The following is a 19,571-nucleotide window of genomic DNA, read 5'->3' as shown; positions in this document are numbered from 1 at the left end:
TGACATCTTGATAGCTGGATTGGTAAATACTCAGCAGTAGGTACAGAAGGGAAGGACTGCCTCTCTGAAGAACATATAAAGCAGTTACTGTTACCTCTGAAAGCAGAAAAAAATCTGACTGGGAGCAGCCTGTGGCTTTACCTGGTTTTTTAGTGTTCTTTAAACAGCTATAGTACTTGAATGCAGTCTCAAAAATGACAGAATGATTCTGTTCGTTTCCAAGGCAAACCATTCAGTATCACAGTAATCCAAGTCTATGCCCCAACCAGTAATGCTGAAGAAGCTGAACGGTTCTATGAAGACCTACAAGACCTTTTCGAACTAACACCCAAAAAAGATGTCCTTTTCATTATAGAGGACTGGAATGCAAAAGTAGGAAGTCAAACACCTGGAGTAACAGGCAAATTTGGCCTTGGAATACGGAATGAAGCAGGGCAAAGACTAATAGAGTTTTGCCAAGAGAATGCACTGGTCATAACAAATACCCTCTTCCAACAACACAAGAGAAGACTCTACACACGGACATCACCAGATGGTCAACACCGAAATCAGATTGATTATATTCTTTGCAGCCAAAGATGGAGAAGCTCTATACAGTCAGCAAAAACAAGACCAGGAGCTGACTGTGGCTCAGACCATGAACTCCTTATTGCCAAATTCAGACTTAAATTGAAGAAAGTAGGGAAAACCACTAGACCATTCAGGTATGACCTAATCAAATCCCTTATGATTACACAGTGGAAGTGAGAAATAGATTTAAGGGCCTAGATCTGATAGATAGAGTGCCTGATGAACTACGGACTGAGGTTCGTGACATTGTACAGGAGACAGGGATCAAGATCATTCCCATAGAAAAGAAATGCAAAAAAGCAAAATGGCTGTCTGGGGAGGCCTTACAAATAGCTGTGAAAAGAAGAGAAGTGAAAAGCAAAGGAGAAAAGGAAAGAGAGAAACATCTGAATGCAGAGTTCCAAAGAATAGCAAGAAGAGATAAGAAAGCCCTCTTCAGCGATCAATGCAAAGAAATAGAGGAAAACAACAGAATGGGAAAGACTAGGGATCTCTTCAAGAAAATCAGAGATACCAAGGGAACATTTCATGCAAAGATGGGCTCAATAAAGGACAGAAATGGTATGGACCTAACAGAAGCAGAAGATATTAAGAAGAGATGGCAAGAATACACAGAAGAACTGTATAAAAAAGATCTTCACGGCCCAGATAATCACGATGGTGTGATCACCGACCTAGAGCCAAACATTCTGGAATGTGAAGTCAAGTGGGCCTTAGAAAGCATCACTACAAACAAAGCTAGTGGAGGTGATGGAATTCCAGTTGAGCTATTACAAATTCTAAAAGAAGATGCTGTGAAAGTGCTGTACTCAATATGCCAGCAAATTTGGAAAACTCAGCAGTGGCCACAGGACTGGAAAAGATCAGTTTTCATTCCAATCCCAAAGAAAGGCGATGCCAAAGAATGCTCAAACTACCGCACAATTGCACTCATCTCACACGCTAGTAAAGTAATGCTCAAAATTCTCCAAGCCAGGCTTCAGCAATATGTGAACTGTGAACTTCCTGATGTTCAAGCTGGTTTTAGAAAAGGCAGAGGAACCAGAGATCAAATTGCCAACATCCGCTGGATCATGGAAAAAGCAAGAGAGTTCCAGAAAAACATCTATTTCTGGTTTATTGACTATGCCAAAGCCTTTGACTGTGTGGATCACAATAAACTGGAAAATTCTGAAAGAGATGGGAATACCAGACCACCTGATCTGCCTCTTGAGAAATTTGTATGCAGGTCAGGAAGCAACAGTTAGAACTGGACATGGAAGAACAGACTAGTTCCAAATAGGAAAAGGAGTTCGTCAAGGCTATATATTGTCACCCTGTTTATTTAACTTATATGCAGAGTACATCATGAGAAACGCTGGACTGGAAGAAGCACAGCTGGAATCAAGATTGCCAGGAGAAATATCAATAACCTCAGATATGCAGATGACACCACCCTTAGGGCAGAAAGTGAAGAGGAACTGAAAAAAAAGCCTCTTGATGAAAGTGAAAGTGGAGAGTGAAAAAGTTGGCTTAAAGCTCAACATTCAGAAAATGAAGATCATGGCATCCGGTCCCATCACTTCATGGGAAATAGATGGGGAAACAGTGGAAACAGTGTCAGACTTTATTTTTCTGGGCTCCAAAATCACTGCAGATGGTGACTGCAGCCATGAAATTAAAAGATGCTTACTCCTTGGGAGGAAAGTTATGACCAACCTAGATAGCATATTCAAAAGCAGACATTACTTTGCCAACAAAGGTTCGTCTAGTCAAGGCTATGGTTTTTCCTGTGGTCATGTATGGATGTGAGAGTTGGACTGTGAAGAAGGCTGAGCGCTGAAGAATTGATGCTTTTGAACTGTGGTGTTGGAGAAGACTCTTGAGAGTCCCTTGGACTGCAAGGAGATCCAACCAGTCCATTCTGAAGGAGATCAGCCCTGGGATTTCTTTGGAAGGAATGATGCTAAAGCTGAAACTGCAGTACTTTGGCCACCTCATGCGAAGAGTTGACTCATTGGAAAAGACTCTGATGCTGGGAGGGATTGGGGGCAGGAGGAGAAGGGGATGACAGAGGATGAGATGGCTGGATGGCATCACTGACTCGATGAACGTGAGTCTGAGTGAACTCCGGGAGTTGGTGATGGACAGGGAGGCCTGGCGTGCTGCGATTCATGGGGTCACAAAGAGTCGGACACAACTGAGCAACTGATCTAATCTGAAACAGCTATAGAGTTCTCTTTAGTTTCTCTTGTGCAGAGCAGTGTTTCCACTTCACATGGGGTGCTGGAGGATTTTAGTCAAACATCCTGTACCCCCTATAGAACTCACCCAAATTCAGGTAGTCTTCAGAGCAGTATGAGAAAATAACATTTAGGAGTGTGGATTTGACTGGAAATAGGTGGGTGAGTATTAATATTTTTCTGGAAGATAGTCCTTGAGTTTATACATACTAGTGGGCAAATTTGAGTGTTTTTCTTTTTAAAGTATGTCCCTTACCCTTTTACTTTGCAGAAAGTTGATGTCCTTTGTGGAATTGGAATAAAAAAAGTTGCTTGTGGAACTCAGTTTTCTGTTGCATTAACCAAAGATGGCCATGTGTATACCTTTGGTCAAGGTAAGACATTTCCCAGGCATTAATTATATTGCTTATTTTGTGCACACATGTATTACAGAAATATGTGCCCTCCAGCTAGATAGAAAATGCTTAAATTGAGTCACTTCTCATTCTGGGTGAAGAGTGACTGTCATTCTCCAGCTACTTTTCAGCTCCTCTTTCATGATGTTTGCTGTTAGGACAAACTCTCCTCCTCATTGATCACCCCCGCTTCCAGAGCCTTCATTCTTGCTAGAAGAATTCCTGCCAAAGCCTTCCCTTCCTCATCTCTGCTGCCTTTTTACCTTGCTGCCACAAACACTGCCTTGACCACCAGAGCTCCTCTGGATCCTGCCTCACTTCCCAGCCCTTGCAGGGACTTGGGGGCTCAGGTCTTAGGAATTCACAGTATTCAGGATTCAAATCTTAAGTAAATCCAGATCCAGCCATCCACATCCCTGGAAACGTGTTCACTTTTGTAAGTGGAACTTCCTGGCAAGTTGTAGTGACTGAAGGGTGTTTGAGGCAGATGTGAAGAAGAGGAAGGAGTAAGCTGTGATTGAAGTTTCTAGTCTTGGAAGAATGTTGACACCACTGACAGGACAAGGGGTTGGTTTTGGGGAAAGAGACAAGGAGCTTAGTTTTAGTCGTATTGAATTTGGGCCATGTACTCTAGGCTACATGTATGGAGAAGTCTGGCAAGTTACTGGAGATTTAGGTCTGAAACTCCAGAGAGATTGCTTATAGAGATGTTGGTTTGCCTAATGGATAATGTAGTAGTTAAAGCCATATAAATAGGCTCTAAGAAACCCAGGGAGAGAACATGGGATAGAAGAGTAAGAGGATAAAACTCTGGAATGTGAGTAAAGGGCATGTAAGCACAGGAAGAGGACTCAGGAGAGTTGGCTTTGAAAGGAGTGGAGAGAGAGAGAGGTAGCCAGTGAGCCAGGACAGTGCAGTGTCTGAGGGGCAGGAGGAGCTGAGGCCACATTATCAGAAGGTAAAGTAGAGCTCCGTGGGCTGCAGTAGGCAGTTAGGTGCTATTCATGGCTTTTGAGAGTAGTTTCAGTGCAGTGATGAGAATGGAAGTTAGGCTGCAGAAGGTGGCCAAGCCAAACAGCATGTGAAACAACAGGAACTAGCCTGCACTTTGTAGAGTTTGGTGGCAAAGATAAGGTGAGAAGTTGGCTTTGAGAACAAGAAAGGTTGCATGATGTGTTTTCTTAGGCTGCAAGAACTCTAGAGCCTTTGTAACTTATGTGCAAGTCCTCTCAAGTGTGAGGATGCTAGAGGTAACCTCTTCGTTTGAAGTAAGCTAATCATTTTAGATTTAATTTCATTTATTTTTATGAATAAGGAGATTGTGACATTTTGCAAAGAAGCAGCTTTAAACTTTATCCACGCAGAATCCAGTATACCTTACCAGAAAACCATTTTTTGCCCCAGTGAGATATATATGTCATTGCCATACCACCATAGACATTAAATGACTCATTAGAAATTAGAAAAGGACTATGGTGTACCATCCATAAATGTCCTTTTGCTATTTTTTCAGATCGCTTGATAGGCTTGCCAGAAGGGCGTGCTCGCAATCACAATCGACCACAGCAAATCCCTGTCCTGGCTGGAGTGGTCATCGAAGATGTGGCTGTTGGAGCTGAACACACACTTGCATTGGCATCAACTGGAGATGTGTATGCCTGGGGGAGCAATTCAGAGGGTCAGGTAAATATTTACTTCACTGCTGTTCTCTCATGTCTAGAAATCTGACAAAATTGTTCATTTGGCAAAGATATAAGCTAGAAACTCAGAATATCTACACAAGGCCTTGAGCACATCATTGTGCTCTACAACAGATTATTTGCAGTCCAGTTGTGTGTATCTCTCTGTTGCTTGTGCCCTAGTAAATGTATCATTGTTTAAAGAGAAATATGGCAATACAGCAAATGTAGTTAAGGGGATTAACTCAATATATGTGTGTGTGTACACACTGAGAAGCGCCTGGCACATAGTAAATGGCCAGGTATTTGTATTTATAAGTATTTGCTACTATCATCATTCATTGTCATCATTTTCACTACAGTAATAAGAGAGATTACGTACTGGAAGCATCAGTTGATCTGAAAAAATGGAAAGAATAAAACAACAATACTTTTATATTTTATGATATGACAGTGTACAAAGTATATTTGTGTTTGTTCAGGAGGTCTTGTCACTCCCATTATGCAGAGCAATAAACCGAGCCTGTAAGAGATTGACAAAAGATTCAAGAGGTTGATGTGTTCATCCTATCCTGTGTGTGGAGGAGGGACGTACTTTGGTGGAGGAGGTCTGAGATGCCTCCTACTACAGTGGCTTTCAGCTCCACATGCAGAACCACATCCCCTTCCTCTGTAAATCTGCTGTACTTATGGCTGCCTCTAGAACCAGCAGCCCTCAAGTTCAAGGTCCAGTATTATTCATAGTAGCCTCATTTTGGCTCTGTGGTCTCCTCATCATTATATTAACAGGTGGGGAAGCTGGTCATCACTCTGGTTGCACATTGTCTTAATGAGAAGAGAGTTGATGTGGGGACACCTTTGGAAGGTCCCTGGCGGACCTTGACATTATCCTGCCTGATAATGTTGAGGTGCTCAGCCACCAAAACACTGGGTGTTCTAGTCAGGCCTGAAGAACAGAGATCTGGAGATGAGAATTTTATTCTGTGTGTATTTTTATAATTGTTTATTTACTGTTACACAGGCAATCTATGTTAAAAATCAAGAAATCAGTGTGTTTTAAGTAAAAACTCTAGAGATCATTCTGTTATATATGTTTTTTTTTTTTTAACTTTGCAAGAATTTATTTCCTGTCTAGAGGTGGAAAAGATGTTTTCAGTCATTGAGACTCCTTTGCTAGATTTGGAATGGCCTTGTTGCAGGTTAATTTACAGGAGACAGTAATGAGCTATGAGGATCATTCTGATAGAGAAAATCAAATTAACTTCATTATTTTCATACTGTTGCTTGATACAGATAGTAACTTATTTATGTCTGCTACCATCCAAGACAAAATTTTATCGTCTTGGCTTCCTCTCTTCCTCTTTCTAATTGAATATCTGAGTATTTTTCATTTATTCCCAGCTTGGCTTAGGTCATACCAACCACGTTCGAGAACCAACCCTGGTAACAGTTCTGCAAGGGAAAAATGTTCGGCAGATCTCAGCTGGCCGCTGCCACAGTGCTGCATGGACAGCGCCGCCTGTCCCGCCGAGAGCACCAGGTGAAGGAGGAAATAGCTGTGCTCTGGCAACCTCTCTTTCACCCCAGCTGCACTGTCTGCTTGCCAGCTTCACACTGCATCCAGGCACCATTCTGAAGCCATCAGACCTTCCTGCACACAACCAAAGCACTCTTTGTGCTACTGCAGATACTTTCAAAGCAGGCAATTCTCCTACAGACTTCATTACATAGCAGTGCCTCTCTGCTCCCCAAAAGAAGAAAACATATTACTTAGACAAGCAAATTTATAGTTTTAGAACAGCAATGAAGTATTTTTTGTATGTAAAAGTGATGAATTATAGCTTTCTAAGGCATGCTGTTAATAAAGATGAAAAGCCCTGAGACCACTTGTCTAATTCTCCACCCAAGTCAGTGGTTTGAAACATGATGTTGCATATACATTGGCACAGCAGAAAAAAAATTTGTTAGCATTTTACTCCAGTGATGGGATATTTCTGTCTTTTGTGTGTTTTGCTTTTAATTTATTATGAAACCTTATAGATCTACAAAACATATAAAGAAAATTAAATGCATATCATTCCCCACAAGTGTAACCATTCCCTTAAGTATGATATTTATCATCCTATGCATTTCTTCATATTAGGCTACCTCTTTCATAGACCATCAAGTCCTCTCTGGTATCTGAGGCACTAGAATGTCCCTGAAGTGACCTTGTGCCTGAGAGCTGTTTTCTTGTCCCTTTTTGGAGCCCCCTACTTCTTAGCCACAGGTCCTTGGGGAAAATTCCCCATACCGATTGTTTTCTCTTAGATTCCCTTAGAGAACAAGGTAGGCCTGCCAAGTAGATTCCAAACAAGAATGTTCTAATAGAATGAGCAGTGCTGCTAGGCCACTGACAATTTCAGGTTCTCAGGGGCTTCTTCAGCTTCCATCAGGGTTTCCCTTCCACTTCAGGACAGAGACTAGACAGCATGGTGGCTAAAGGTTCAGACTCAAAAACCACATTGCTCAGGTTGAATCCGCCACTTGGGAGCTGGGTGACCCTGAGATTCAGTTTCCTTGTCTATAAAAAAAAAGCATAATAATAGCACCTATTGTAAAGAACTGCAGGAGTAAATGAATCAGTTCTTATGAAGCTCTTAGAACAGTGTCAGGCACGTAGAAGTAGTCAGTAAATGTTTGTTTAGTTGCTAAGTCATGTGACTCTCTGCAACCCCCATGGACAGAGGGGGTCCATGTTAGCTTTAACTAGTAGGAAAATACCTCTGAGAACTGAGGTGTACAAATGATTATTTGCAGGAAACTCGAATAAGTTGAGTATCTCATTCTTAGAGTTTTGTGCATTTCTGTAAGAGGATACCCATGGATACAGTCCTTGTAGTCTTTGCTTCTACAGAGCTTATTCTTCAGTATAAAACCTCCATGAATCATGGACTCATATCTTTCATTCTGTCATGTTAACTTTCTGTCAGAGCCCTAGTAAGTGTGGGAGGGGGTTCTGCTGAGTTGCCCATTTCCATTTTCCAGAACTTCCTCTCTGGTCCTGGTCCACACCTTGTGTTATTATGAAGATGTCAAGAATGAAATGTTATTGAATGTGAAAGAATGAATTTGGGTTTTTTGTTTTGTTTTGGGTTTGTATGTGTGTGTGTGAAGAAACTAAGTCCATAGGTAAATGGGAAAGTAAATTAAAGGAGAAAAAAGTAAGTTTCCATAATGATAAATAAAAAAGATGTTTTACAAACCAACACTAGTGCATCAAAAATTTAAGATGAATTGATGGATAGAGGAATTGATAAATAAGTGATAAAGTATACATAGCAAAATATTAATTATAAGTGTTGGGAATGGGTGTTCCATTATATACTTGCAACTTCTGTATGTGTTTGAAATTTTTCAAAATGCTAAAAATGAAAACAATGCATTTTCCTTTACAAGTGTGCATTTGTGTCTGGTCAGGTGTGTCAGTGCCTCTGCAGCTGGGCCTGCCCGATACAGTGCCCCCCCAGTACGGGGCTCTGAGGGAGGTGAGCATTCACACTGCGAGGGCCAGGCTCCGGCTGCTTTACCATTTCTCTGACCTCATGTACTCGTCCTGGAGGCTGCTGAACCTCAGCCCCAACAACCAGGTAACGTGCTGGCTTAGGAAGCGGTGCCTGTGCTGTGCTCACCACATCCCTGGGCCTTTTTTTCAGCCTTCAGATACTTCCTCCATGGCTAATGCTTTTAGCACCCAGGAGATCTAGAAAAGGCAACAATTCTGTTCTCATTTTATTGCTGGATTAAGGATGATCCAGATATAGGTTATCATGCTGTTGGACACAAAATGGTCTTCCTTCAGTGTTTTGGTTTGTCGAAAGTTCAAAGAAGTATGAATGGCTAAACATGTATTTTCTACAAACTGTAGTTTATGATTTTAAAACTTAAGCACACGAAAGTGTTAATACCTCCGTCAAAGGGGTTGTATAAGTGAGTGTGAGAAACTCTGGAGACTTCCTGCTGTCCTTACAAATGAACATACCCTGTGGAGGGGTAGTGGGGAGATAAAGTAAATTTGGCTGATTTGATTGTCTTTATAGAACAGTCTAGTAATTTAGAAAGAAAGAAAGCTGGCTATGTTTGTTGGTTTAATGTGTAGGCATGCCTGCCAAAATGTGTATTAGTTTGTAAAACTGTTAGTCAACAATCCTTTTGGTAACCCAGTTATGGGTGTATGAGAGACATGAGAAATCATTGTTGGAAATAGATAATCAACCTGGCAACAGAATACTGTGCAGCACTAACAGAATGTTAGCATCCTGTTTATAGTTAATGAGAGAAATGTTTATGGTATAAATTGAAGTGAGAAAAACAGAAAATTTATATAAATAGTACAATCTTGAAAATGTGGAAAGGAAGGCAACTGGAAGGAAGTGGATGAAAGTGTTAATGGGGCCATCTCCATATGGTAATATTAGGAATGATTTTATTTATGTGCTTATGTGTATGTCTTTTTCTGTATTTTAAAAATAATAATCATACTTTATCAGAAAAATATTTTGAATAAATTGCCAATAAGGGCTAATACCCAGATTTATGCTTTTAAAGTGCATTTCTAAAAGTGACATGTTACTTCTTTTAAGCCTTAGATTGTACCATTTCTGCTAAGCTTACTTTCTGTTACAGAATAGTACGTCTCATTATAATGCTGGAACATGGGGCATTGTGCAGGGACAGCTTCGGCCTTTGTTAGCCCCAAGAGTCTACACCCTCCCAATGGTGCGCTCTATAGGAAAAACCATGGTTCAAGGCAAAAACTATGGACCTCAAATCACTGTAAAGAGGATATCAACCAGGTGAGCACGTTATATGTGTACGTTTCATTAATGGGACTTACAACTGACTCATCTCTGTAACCTTAGCTTCCTCATTTGTCAAGTAGAATAGTAATAGTATTTTATGTCAGTACCCAGTGTAATTACAGTGAGCCTAGCACAGTGTTTGGCTGTTGTTAAGCTGGCCTGTTCCTTCACTGATGGGAGAATATCTTCAAGTGACATTTGTGGTGATTTGGGAGCATTATATTTTATTCTGTTTTCTCTTTGTTTTAAAGAGGACGGAAGTGTAAGCCTATCTTTGTTCAAATAGCGAGACAAGTAGTTAAACTGAATGCCTCAGACCTCCGTCTGCCCTCCCGAGCTTGGAAGGTTAAGCTAGTTGGAGAAGGTGCTGATGACGCCGGAGGAGTGTTTGATGACACAATCACAGAGATGTGCCAGGTATATTCATGCAGTGTCCCCTGCTGAGTTGTCCACTCGGATGGTGGGTGTTTTACTATTTCCAGTGATGACTGTGGCATGTTTTTATAAATCTAAGCAATAATTCATTTGTGATGCTTACATATAGCCATGCTATTAGTAATGTATATGTGAATTATTGCAAGGGTTTGTGAAATGCTTCATGAAGATATGTTTCTGAGTTAGTGCCAGTGCTTGGCCATCTACCAATGACTTACCATCTGTTGTTCTGTATAGCAGACAGAGGAAACAGCAATGACACATATGTACACTTCTGTAACAGACAAATCCAGGACCACTCATGTGCTCCCATTTATTTTGGTGCTTTTAGAACAAAGAACAGCCAAGGTCCAAGGAAATTAGAAAAACAAATCTTAAGAGTTTGAACAAGTCCATATTTTAAGATCTACAGTCACAGTTTTGCTTCCAAATCAGCTCTAATCCTTCCAGCTTTGCCTTGTATAAGAATTTTTCTGATAAATCTGTATCTAAAATAATACTTGGTTATCATTTATTAAGTTTATTTGAATGTCACTATACCCTGCTCAGAGATACCCCAGCTCGGGCCCTGGATTGGCTTTTTCATCTTTATTCTGTGTACTGCAGGACATTTTTTCCATGGGGGAGTTCCTAAATTCATTTTAAGTTACAGCCACGAAAATAATTACAGAGACTGCTGTTTCTCATATAGCATTATAAATTCCTCAATATTCTCTTTTCAACATGATCTTTAATGTTAATTGGTTCATTTTCTTGATACATTTAACTGCATTTCTAAAGAAATTGTTCATTCTTCTACAGGAACTTGAAACTGGTATTGTGGACCTTCTTATACCATCTCCCAATGCTACGGCAGAAGTGGGTTACAATAGGGACAGGTAAGGGCAGTCAGCAAGTGTTACTGAATGTCTGCAGTAACAGTGCACATTTACTATATGCTAGGCACTGTTCTAAGTGTTGTACATGGATTATCCCATTGAATCTTCATTATAGCTCTAAGGAATAGGAACTGTTACTGTTCTCCTTTCACAGAGAGGAAACTGAGGCACTTACATCATGACTTGTTATTTCTTATGAGACCAACTGAATTATAATATAGAGGAATAGAGGAAGTGCAGACTTGAAAATGAAACCAGACTTCTTTTGTATTTCTGAAGGCCCACATGGCCTTCCCTCAATGAATTAAAATTCATTAAAACCTTTGAAATGCTATCCAGTCACAGCAATTTGTATTTGCAATCATGTATTGTTCCTGTGTTTGTCAAATTTTGAATTTTGGATCCTGCTTCGTGGACTTTTTTTTTTTTTTTTTAATTTAACTTTACAATATTGTATTGGTTTTGCCATATATCAAAATGAATCTGCCACAGGTATACATGTAAAGGATAAATGATTTTAGGAAATAGGGCATCTTTGAGCAGGTAGCTTAAGGACTAATGGGCATTCACTCACCCTTTTTATGGTTCTTCAAAGTAATTCAAAATATGGTCCCTGTGCCATCTAGAACAATAGCAGTAGGCCATAGGTCACTATTGAACACCTGAAATGTGGTTAAAGGAGCTGAAGAACTGAATTTTAAATTTTATTTAATTAACTTAAATAGCTGCATGTAGCTAATGACTGCCATATTGGACAGCACAGGTCTAGACTAATGCTTTAGCTGTTTGATAACTTGTTTATAATAGAAATGAGGACAACTTTGTTTGAAGTATTTCCTTTAATTCTGCAGGTTCCTTTTTAATCCTTCTGCCTGCCTCGATGAACACTTAATGCAGTTTAAGTTCTTGGGAATCTTAATGGGGGTTGCCATTCGCACAAAGAAGCCTCTGGACCTCCACTTGGCCCCTCTGGTGTGGAAGCAGCTCTGCTGTGTTCCACTCACCCTGGAAGACCTGGAAGAGGTGGATCTGCTCTACGTGCAGACTCTCAACAGCATTCTTCACATTGAAGACAGTGGGATTACTGAGGAGAGTTTCCATGAGGTAAATCCTGGCTGATCCATGTTTCTGCTGGTGTTGATGAGAATTTTCCTGTGTAAAACTCAGATATAGCCTTCTGTTTGCTGTCCAGCTGACCCATGCCGTATACCATTGCTACACTTAGCAGTTCAACCTAGAAGTTTAAATAGCTGCTAACAGAGTCCGCTCCAGGAGTCAGCTCCAGCACTCAGCTTCTGCTCCTTCCCCTTTAATCCATTCTCTCTGCTAGTTAGAGTGAAGGACAGAGAGAACCCAGGAGGCCTGGGATAGCCAGAGTTCATCAAACCTGGTTTGGAGACAGATTCAACTGCATTTTTAATGAAAACCAGATGAGTCAGCACTCCCTGCTCATCAAGTAGCCCAGCAGTCCCCGACCTTTTTGGTACCCACCAGGGACTGATTTCATAGAAGACAATTTTTCCATGGATGGGGGTAGACGGGGTGATTTGGGGATGATTTAAGCACATTACATTTATTATGCACTCTATTTCTATTATTATTACATCAGCTCTACCTCAGATCATCAGGCATTAGATCCTAAAAGTTGGGAACCCCTGAAGTAGCCTGATCAGCTATCTCATTTGCCTTGTCTTCATCCATAAGATTTCTGATGCTGTTGATGTTCTGCTATATTTGTGTGTAACATACTTTTTGTGGTCATTTCTACTATGGAGTAAAAATTCTTCTTTCTTCTATTCATAGATGATTCCTCTTGATTCTTTTGTTGGCCAAAGCGCTGATGGCAAAATGGTTCCTATAATCCCTGGAGGAAATAGTATCCCACTCACGTTTTCTAATAGGAAAGAATATGTGGAGAGGGCCATTGAATATCGACTTCATGAAATGGACCGACAGGTGAGAGGAAACATTTTGAGAGGTTCACATGAGAGGTTTGAGAGGTTTGCTTTTTGCTGTATGAGTTCACGGTGTTGATTAATCTGTATCTATATTTCAGTCCCTATTCAGAGACTTTTCAGGCCGTATCTCAGGGTCTGCTCTTTACTCAAAGCCTTAGGTGAGCCCTGAATTGGCCAGTGTTTGGCTTGGAGGCCAAGCCCTCGGCCAGGCCTTTGGAACCTGCCTTCTTATTCTCACTCTTCCTCATTCTTCTTTGTCTTCATGTCTTACTGCCCCCCAGCCCAGTGTCCTGCTCCAGCTCAGGATCCATGTGAATGAATCCCTGAAGGCTGGCCTTGTGATCCCATGAGGGCCTCTTTCCTCTAGGTCTGTAACTGTGCAGATCTTTTTTGTCACCTAGAAATTCCTCAAGCTATCACATACTTCTGAATTGTAGACTAAGAATTAGGCTGCAGAGTTTGGGTCTTCTTTCTTTAATTAGCGTGTGAGACATTGAATGAAGAGTATATTTTTTATATCTAACTTATATATCCTTGTTCTGTGCTGATGTGTAGTAAGCATTTAGTAAATGACGGGAGTATGATAAGTGACCTTAGAAATGAATACTGTGTCCCAAAGCGGTGATTTTGGTTATATAGTCCTTTGTAGCCAATTCAGTAATACCTTATTTGCAGAGATGTTGGGCTTTTCTCAAGAGTTGGATGCAGGGTCGGAGGCTGTGTAGTACTTTGAATTATATATATTCTATACTCTTCGCTCCTGGTTCCTTCTTCGACTCTGGCTTTGGGCCAAGTCTAGTCAGAAAACTATACCCCTTAGCTTAGTAAGAGTGGATCCTGTCAGCAATGTTGTTTACACAGTCAGGGCTTAGGATTTGTCTCTAGTGCTTAAAGATGCTTATTCCTTATAGACTGAATAACTGACCAAAAATTCCCTGGTCACTTCCAACATGCCAGATGTGGTAGCATCCTCCCACATGTGCAGTTTTCCCCATAGTTACTCGATGGGGAGATAGAAATTACTATCACCATTTCAGAAATGAATGTACGGAGTCCAGAGAAATGAAGTAATGTGCCCAAGGCAAAGCCACGATCACAAACCAGGTTTAACTATGGTATCCAGGCTCTTGTGCTGACCTTTCCTATAAAGGCCAGATTGACCTGTTCTCCAGCAGCTGTGCTCTGCTCTGCCCTGGCTTTGTTCCTTTCTTGATAACAATACCACCTTCCTCTTTCACTTCCTCCTTGTCTCTTAGAACTCCATGTTCTTCCTATAGCTGTCCCAGTTGTTCCCCATTCAAGCAGCCATCCATGTACCTCAGCTTGTTTTTTGGCACATTTTGGCTGGGGCATTCCCTTTTCTGTCAGCAGAGACTGTCTTTATTGCCCGTTCATTCCTTAGCCCTGGGCATGACAGCCTTACACAATCATAACTCCATGGCCTTCCTCAAGATGTGGCTTCTGAGGTTCTCTTGTTTGGCAGATGATTCTGAACTGACCAAGAGTAGAGGAGTTATTTATGAAACAAACTTTGAACAGTGGTAGGTCTGTGTTTAGAGTATGCTCTATTGTATAACCTTGGAGTAGTTTCGCCAAACAGACTGTGTAGGCAGCCTCTGACCGCACCCCTTCGGCACTCCTCAACTGATCTGTTCTCTGCACTGTGAGAGACTCGTTTAAAATACCTATCATAATCATGTGAGCAGCAATTATTTGCCTTATTTTTTCAGATGAGAAAATTAAAAGAAGTGGTGGGGCTGGGATTCAGGACCCATCTCCTAATTAAATTCTCTATCCTTTTTACTGCCTTCCTATGAAAGGACTTCTCAGTTTTACTTTCTTCTTTGTACTTTTCTAACTTTTTTTTTTTTACAATCAGCACAAATGATTTTTACAAAAAGAATATAACTATTTTCAAAAGAAAATATAAATTACAAAGACAGTAGAAGCCCTAGACACATCCTCCAAAAGCTGCTTACCCTGGTGAGAAGATGTATTCCACAGAACAGTTTTAACAGCCTGTGGCCATGTGTGGTTAGGAGTGTAAGTGGGTGGGGTTGGCATTAGAAGGGCCCCTGTGGGCTGCAGTTTTGTGGGGCTGAGAAGGTGGGCCCCTGAATTGACTTGACCTGGGACAAGAAAGAATGTATGAATCCCACAAGCAGGGAGAAACTCTAACAAAGGGTCAGAGGCAAGAAGGTTGGATTGTGTGCAGTCATATCAGTTCTGAGGGACAAGTAGAGGGCCTGGGAGCAGATGAGCAACATGAGGTGCCCAACCCGATTGGGTCCACCATGGGTGCCCAGTCTGCACACAGATGTTGAATGAACAACCTCTCCTGGGAGCAGGTGGCTGCAGTCCGAGAAGGAATGTCCTGGATCGTCCCTGTGCCGCTGTTGTCCCTCCTCACAGCAAAGCAGCTGGAGCAGATGGTGTGTGGGATGCCTGAGATCTCTGTAGAAGTCTTGAAGAAAGTGGTACGGTACCGGGAGGTGGATGAGCAGCATCAGCTGGTGCAGTGGTTCTGGCACACACTGGAGGAGTTCTCCAACGAGGAGCGTGTGCTTTTCATGAGGTTTGTGTCTGGAAGATCTCGACTACCAGCCAACACTGCTGATATTTCTCAGAGATTTCAAATCATGAAGGTTGATAGGGTAAGTAAGATATTTTTTCTTTCTGGTAATGTCTGCCTTTGTTGCTTCCTTGTTGCTTGCATGTTGGGCTTCAAGTAGGCCTGCCAATTCAGGATTAATGCTTGGAATTTCCAGATTTTTTTTCCTTTTTAATCAAGCAGGACAAACTTGTTTAGAAACATCTCATAACTTCAATTTAAAAAAAATAGTCCTACATGGATGTAGAAATCACACCACAACCAACAACCTTCACTGAATCTTCCAGTATCTTCCTGAATGAAAGCCAAGCTTGGCAGAAGGGCCATCATTGTTACCTCTGCGTCTTATTTCCTGTGCCTTTTCATCATGTGACTTCTGCACTGGGACACGGTCTTGTTTATTTGTTTTCACCAAGATACTAACCATTAACTGGTGCACGTGCTCCAAGAAGAACGTGACGACACGAGGAGCAGCAGTAACATGATCTTCGGCTACGTGTGTGGTGTGCATCACGGAACAGGCAGAGCGGCTTCTCTGCAGCCTCATGAAAGGCCCCTGCTGCAGAGCACCAGCCCAGCTGCCGTTATGACAGATGGCTCAGGAATAAAACGGCTTAGAGCCTTAAATGCATGCTGCTGCCAGAGTCATCTTTCTTTCTCAGGCACCCATCTGACCATGCCACTCTTCTTTTACACTGTTCAGGGCCCCCTTGTGTTGATTCCAGGACAAACGCTGACCACCTTAGTGGCCTTAAACACCTCCACAGTCTGGCCTCTGCCCTGCTTTCTGATATCACCTCTTGACACTTAACTATTTCTGGCCATTATGGCTGCTTGCCTTTCTCCTGATAGACCACACTGTTTTTTTTGGTTAGTTGTTTTTTTTTGTTGGGGGGCGAGGGCGGTTATTGGCCACACCACATGGGTTGTGAGATGTCAGTTCTTCAACCAGGGATTGAACCTGGGCCATGACAGTGAAAGCCCAGGATCCTAACCACTAGGCCACCAGAGAACTTCCAAGACCACCCATGGACACTGTTTTTAAATGTCCATTCCTTTGTGTAGGCTCTTGCCTCTGCTTTAGAAAGTTCTTTTCCTGTTCCTTTTCCATGTATACCTGTTAAGCACTTATTTATCCTTTAAACCCAATACCAATGTCATCTCCTCCAAGAAGCCCTCCTGGATGTTTTCCTATGCCTCCTAACTATTCCTTAGGGCAGACTTAGATCTCCTTATGTCCATCTCCTGGACACTTAGTACATCCCTCAAGCCCAACATTAAGTTAGAGGTGTCTGTGTCCCCTCTTTTGTCCTTCTCAACCCCCCAAAAGCTGGACAGTCCTCTGAGCTGGGCCCATAGTGTTTATTCCAGAAACAGCAAGGAAAATAGGACCTCGTTACAAGGGCCTATCCCATCAGTTTCATCAAGTTTCAGTAACAGCCTTTCTGGTATTTTTCCAGTAACTACCCCTTGAAAGTTGCTGTAGTCAAAGCTGGCCCTCTCCTGCTGCCTCCTGAGGCTGCCTGCCTGGGCTCCACTCCTATGCTAGGCTTGCTGGAGAGGCCTCACACAGGAAAGGCTATGAAAAGAGCCTTCCCATGAATTTTCTACATGACTTGCCAGAAACTAAAAGCTGTGAATCTATTTTGTTGCTTCAGAGAGGAGGAAATGGTTTGCTTCTATTCAGTTCTGGAAAAAAGCCTTGCCTTATATCTGTTCTGGGCTACCCTGCCATCCCAGGAGTTAATCCACTAAACATCCCTGCCTGGAAAGTTTTATACTCTGGAAACTGACCACTATTGGTCTCTCCTTTGTGACTTTTAAACCATTTCTCCAGTTTCCAGATCAGAGCCACCTGTTGACACTCCCCTTTAGTGTTTTTGTGGGTTGTGGTTTTTTTGCATTCGTCATTGGCTCTGGCACAGCTAAGCTTCTGGGCCTTCCATCTCCCACTTCTTAGAAATGCACTCACCTGATCAAGTTCCAAAAAGGAGGGCTGGTTTCCAGGAGTTCAGTGAGAAAGAGAGGGCAGATTCTTTTTTTGAAACTTTTTTTAAATTATAAAAACAGTATATATCATTACTATCATTATAGATAGTTTGGAAAACAGTTGTGTTTGCAGGGCAGAACAGTGTTTGCAGGGAGAGACAGGAACCCTGTCCCTCTAGTGGTATCCATTTTCACTTTTGTGTAATTCCTCAAGCATACACATTTTTGCATGACACGTTTGGAACTTTATATAAATTGTATTTATATTCACCTAATAATCTATCCCCAGCACTTTTCTGTCTTGCTACTAAGCATCATAATTATTGTTTTAAATAACTGTATCACCATCAGTTAAAGAGGCGGGCTGGGGTTTCATGAACTGCTCCTTCCTCATCGGAGCGGTGGTGGGATGGCAGGCAAAGGGTGCAGAAGGCTCACTAGGAGGACAGTGAGGGGATGAGTGTGGTGACTCCCTCAGTTGTTCCTTCCATTTCACTGGCTCTGTTGGCGCATCTCCATAGCAGCTTCAAGTTTGCACCCTCTGGTGAAAGGGAGTGAACTCTGTTGCCCTGTGGCAGGCACCATGTGAAGCATGTTCTCCCAAGTAACCCCACCAGGCAGGGCTCATTCTCATGTCACATGGGAGGGCCTTCGAAGAGTGAGGAGAGGGAAGAAGCATCTTCACCAAAAGCGAGGTGGCCACAGGACACCAGAGCCTGCGCTCTCCCTACCACGGCCAAGCCTCTGCTTGCTCTCCAGGTGGCCATGCAGTCAGTCCTGTTCGTGGAGCCCACCTGCAGGCAGGGAGAAATGCTCTCCTGCCTTGGAGGCGGTGGTTATGAGTAGCGCTGCTCCCCACCCGCCCCTGCCATGACCGCCTAATGCTGCAGTCACAGCTCTGGGTCTCTCTCTCCACAGCCTTACGACAGTCTGCCTACCTCACAGACCTGCTTCTTCCAGCTGAGACTGCCCCCCTACTCTAGCCAGCTGGTCATGGCTGAGCGCCTGCGCTACGCCATCAACAACTGCCGATCAATCGACATGGACAACTACATGCTCTCGCGAAACGTGGACAACGCTGAGGGCTCCGACACTGACTACTGACTACCGAGGGTGCCATCACCCCTCTTTCTTCTCGATAATGTTCACTTCCAGTTTAATGTTGATACACTTTTATGGTAACTACATAGATGTTTTAGGAACATACACCGACATTATAAACAGTGGCCACATTTAGTTACTCTAAAGATAACAAAGATTAGATGTTTTTATTTTTCTGTGATTGTACAAAAAAAAAGACAAAGTGCTCTCAGTCAGGTTTTTCCCTCCATACTTTTGGTCACTTTTGATAAGTTTGCATGGAACCATTTTGGTGCATTTTTAGTTGGGAATGGTACATTTTTGTAAACCCGCCCAGTGAACATGGAATTGTACATTGTGTATAATTGTTCATTAGAAAGGACAGTTTTACATGAATATTCATATATTTATTTTGTTTTAATTTGAATTGCCTGTGCAGGGTTCCTTATGCAGATAAATAAAGCTGATTCAGGAATCAGTGCATGGGCTGCTTTTGTTATTGGAGCTTTGATGAAGGGAGAGTAAGCTTTCAGGTTTCATTCTGACAGCTTTTTGATCCGTCAGAAGCAGTCCTTCACACCGGACTTTGCTTGGAAATGACAGGGCACAGGCCCACATGGGTATAGCAGCCCGAGGTGAAAGCTTCCATCCATTGGTTCTGTCATCCTCAGCCTCTCACTGGGTTCCCTCATCACAGGCCCTTGTGTCAGCCACTTGGCCTGTACTTTGCACCACCCTTCCGCCGCCTCCAGAGTTGGCTTAAAGTGTGACACACTCATAGGAGCCTTTCTTAAACAGCCCAGGATACCTGGTATAGGATACAGCTCTACTCAGTTCTGACACACCCCCCACCCCACCCCCACTCCCACCCCCACATACTGCCCTTTGAGGAACCAGTGGAAACAGTGATGGA

At 42.3% G+C, this 19,571-nt stretch overlaps 1 protein-coding gene across 17 annotated transcripts in view; it reads left to right on the top strand.

Annotated features, from left to right (window-relative positions):
- HERC1 (HECT and RLD domain containing E3 ubiquitin protein ligase family member 1) overlaps nt 1-19,133 on the top strand; it is a 237,851-nt gene extending 218,718 nt beyond the window's left edge. For 13 of the 17 annotated variants that reach the window (XM_044925089.2, XM_044925090.2, XM_044925098.2 and 10 more), the window contains 11 exons: nt 3,064-3,166; nt 4,701-4,870; nt 6,268-6,406; nt 8,326-8,495; nt 9,532-9,701; nt 9,959-10,124; nt 10,944-11,020; nt 11,872-12,124; nt 12,824-12,976; nt 15,327-15,632; nt 18,497-19,133. In XM_044925089.2, the coding sequence (XP_044781024.2) occupies nt 3,064-3,166; nt 4,701-4,870; nt 6,268-6,406; nt 8,326-8,495; nt 9,532-9,701; nt 9,959-10,124; nt 10,944-11,020; nt 11,872-12,124; nt 12,824-12,976; nt 15,327-15,632; nt 18,497-18,682 (1,893 nt within the window). In that variant the 3' untranslated portion in view covers nt 18,683-19,133. The other 4 variants (XM_044925099.2, XM_044925102.2, XM_044925101.2 and 1 more) reach the window with 4 other exon arrangements.
- Nucleotides 19,134-19,571: the final 438 nt, after the last annotated feature.

Source organism: Bubalus bubalis, chromosome 11 (assembly GCF_019923935.1).
Source record: "Bubalus bubalis isolate 160015118507 breed Murrah chromosome 11, NDDB_SH_1, whole genome shotgun sequence".
Lineage (NCBI taxonomy): Eukaryota > Metazoa > Chordata > Mammalia > Artiodactyla > Bovidae > Bubalus > Bubalus bubalis.
Note: the sequence above shows the minus strand (reverse complement) of the source record. Positions and strands in the feature narration are given on the sequence as shown.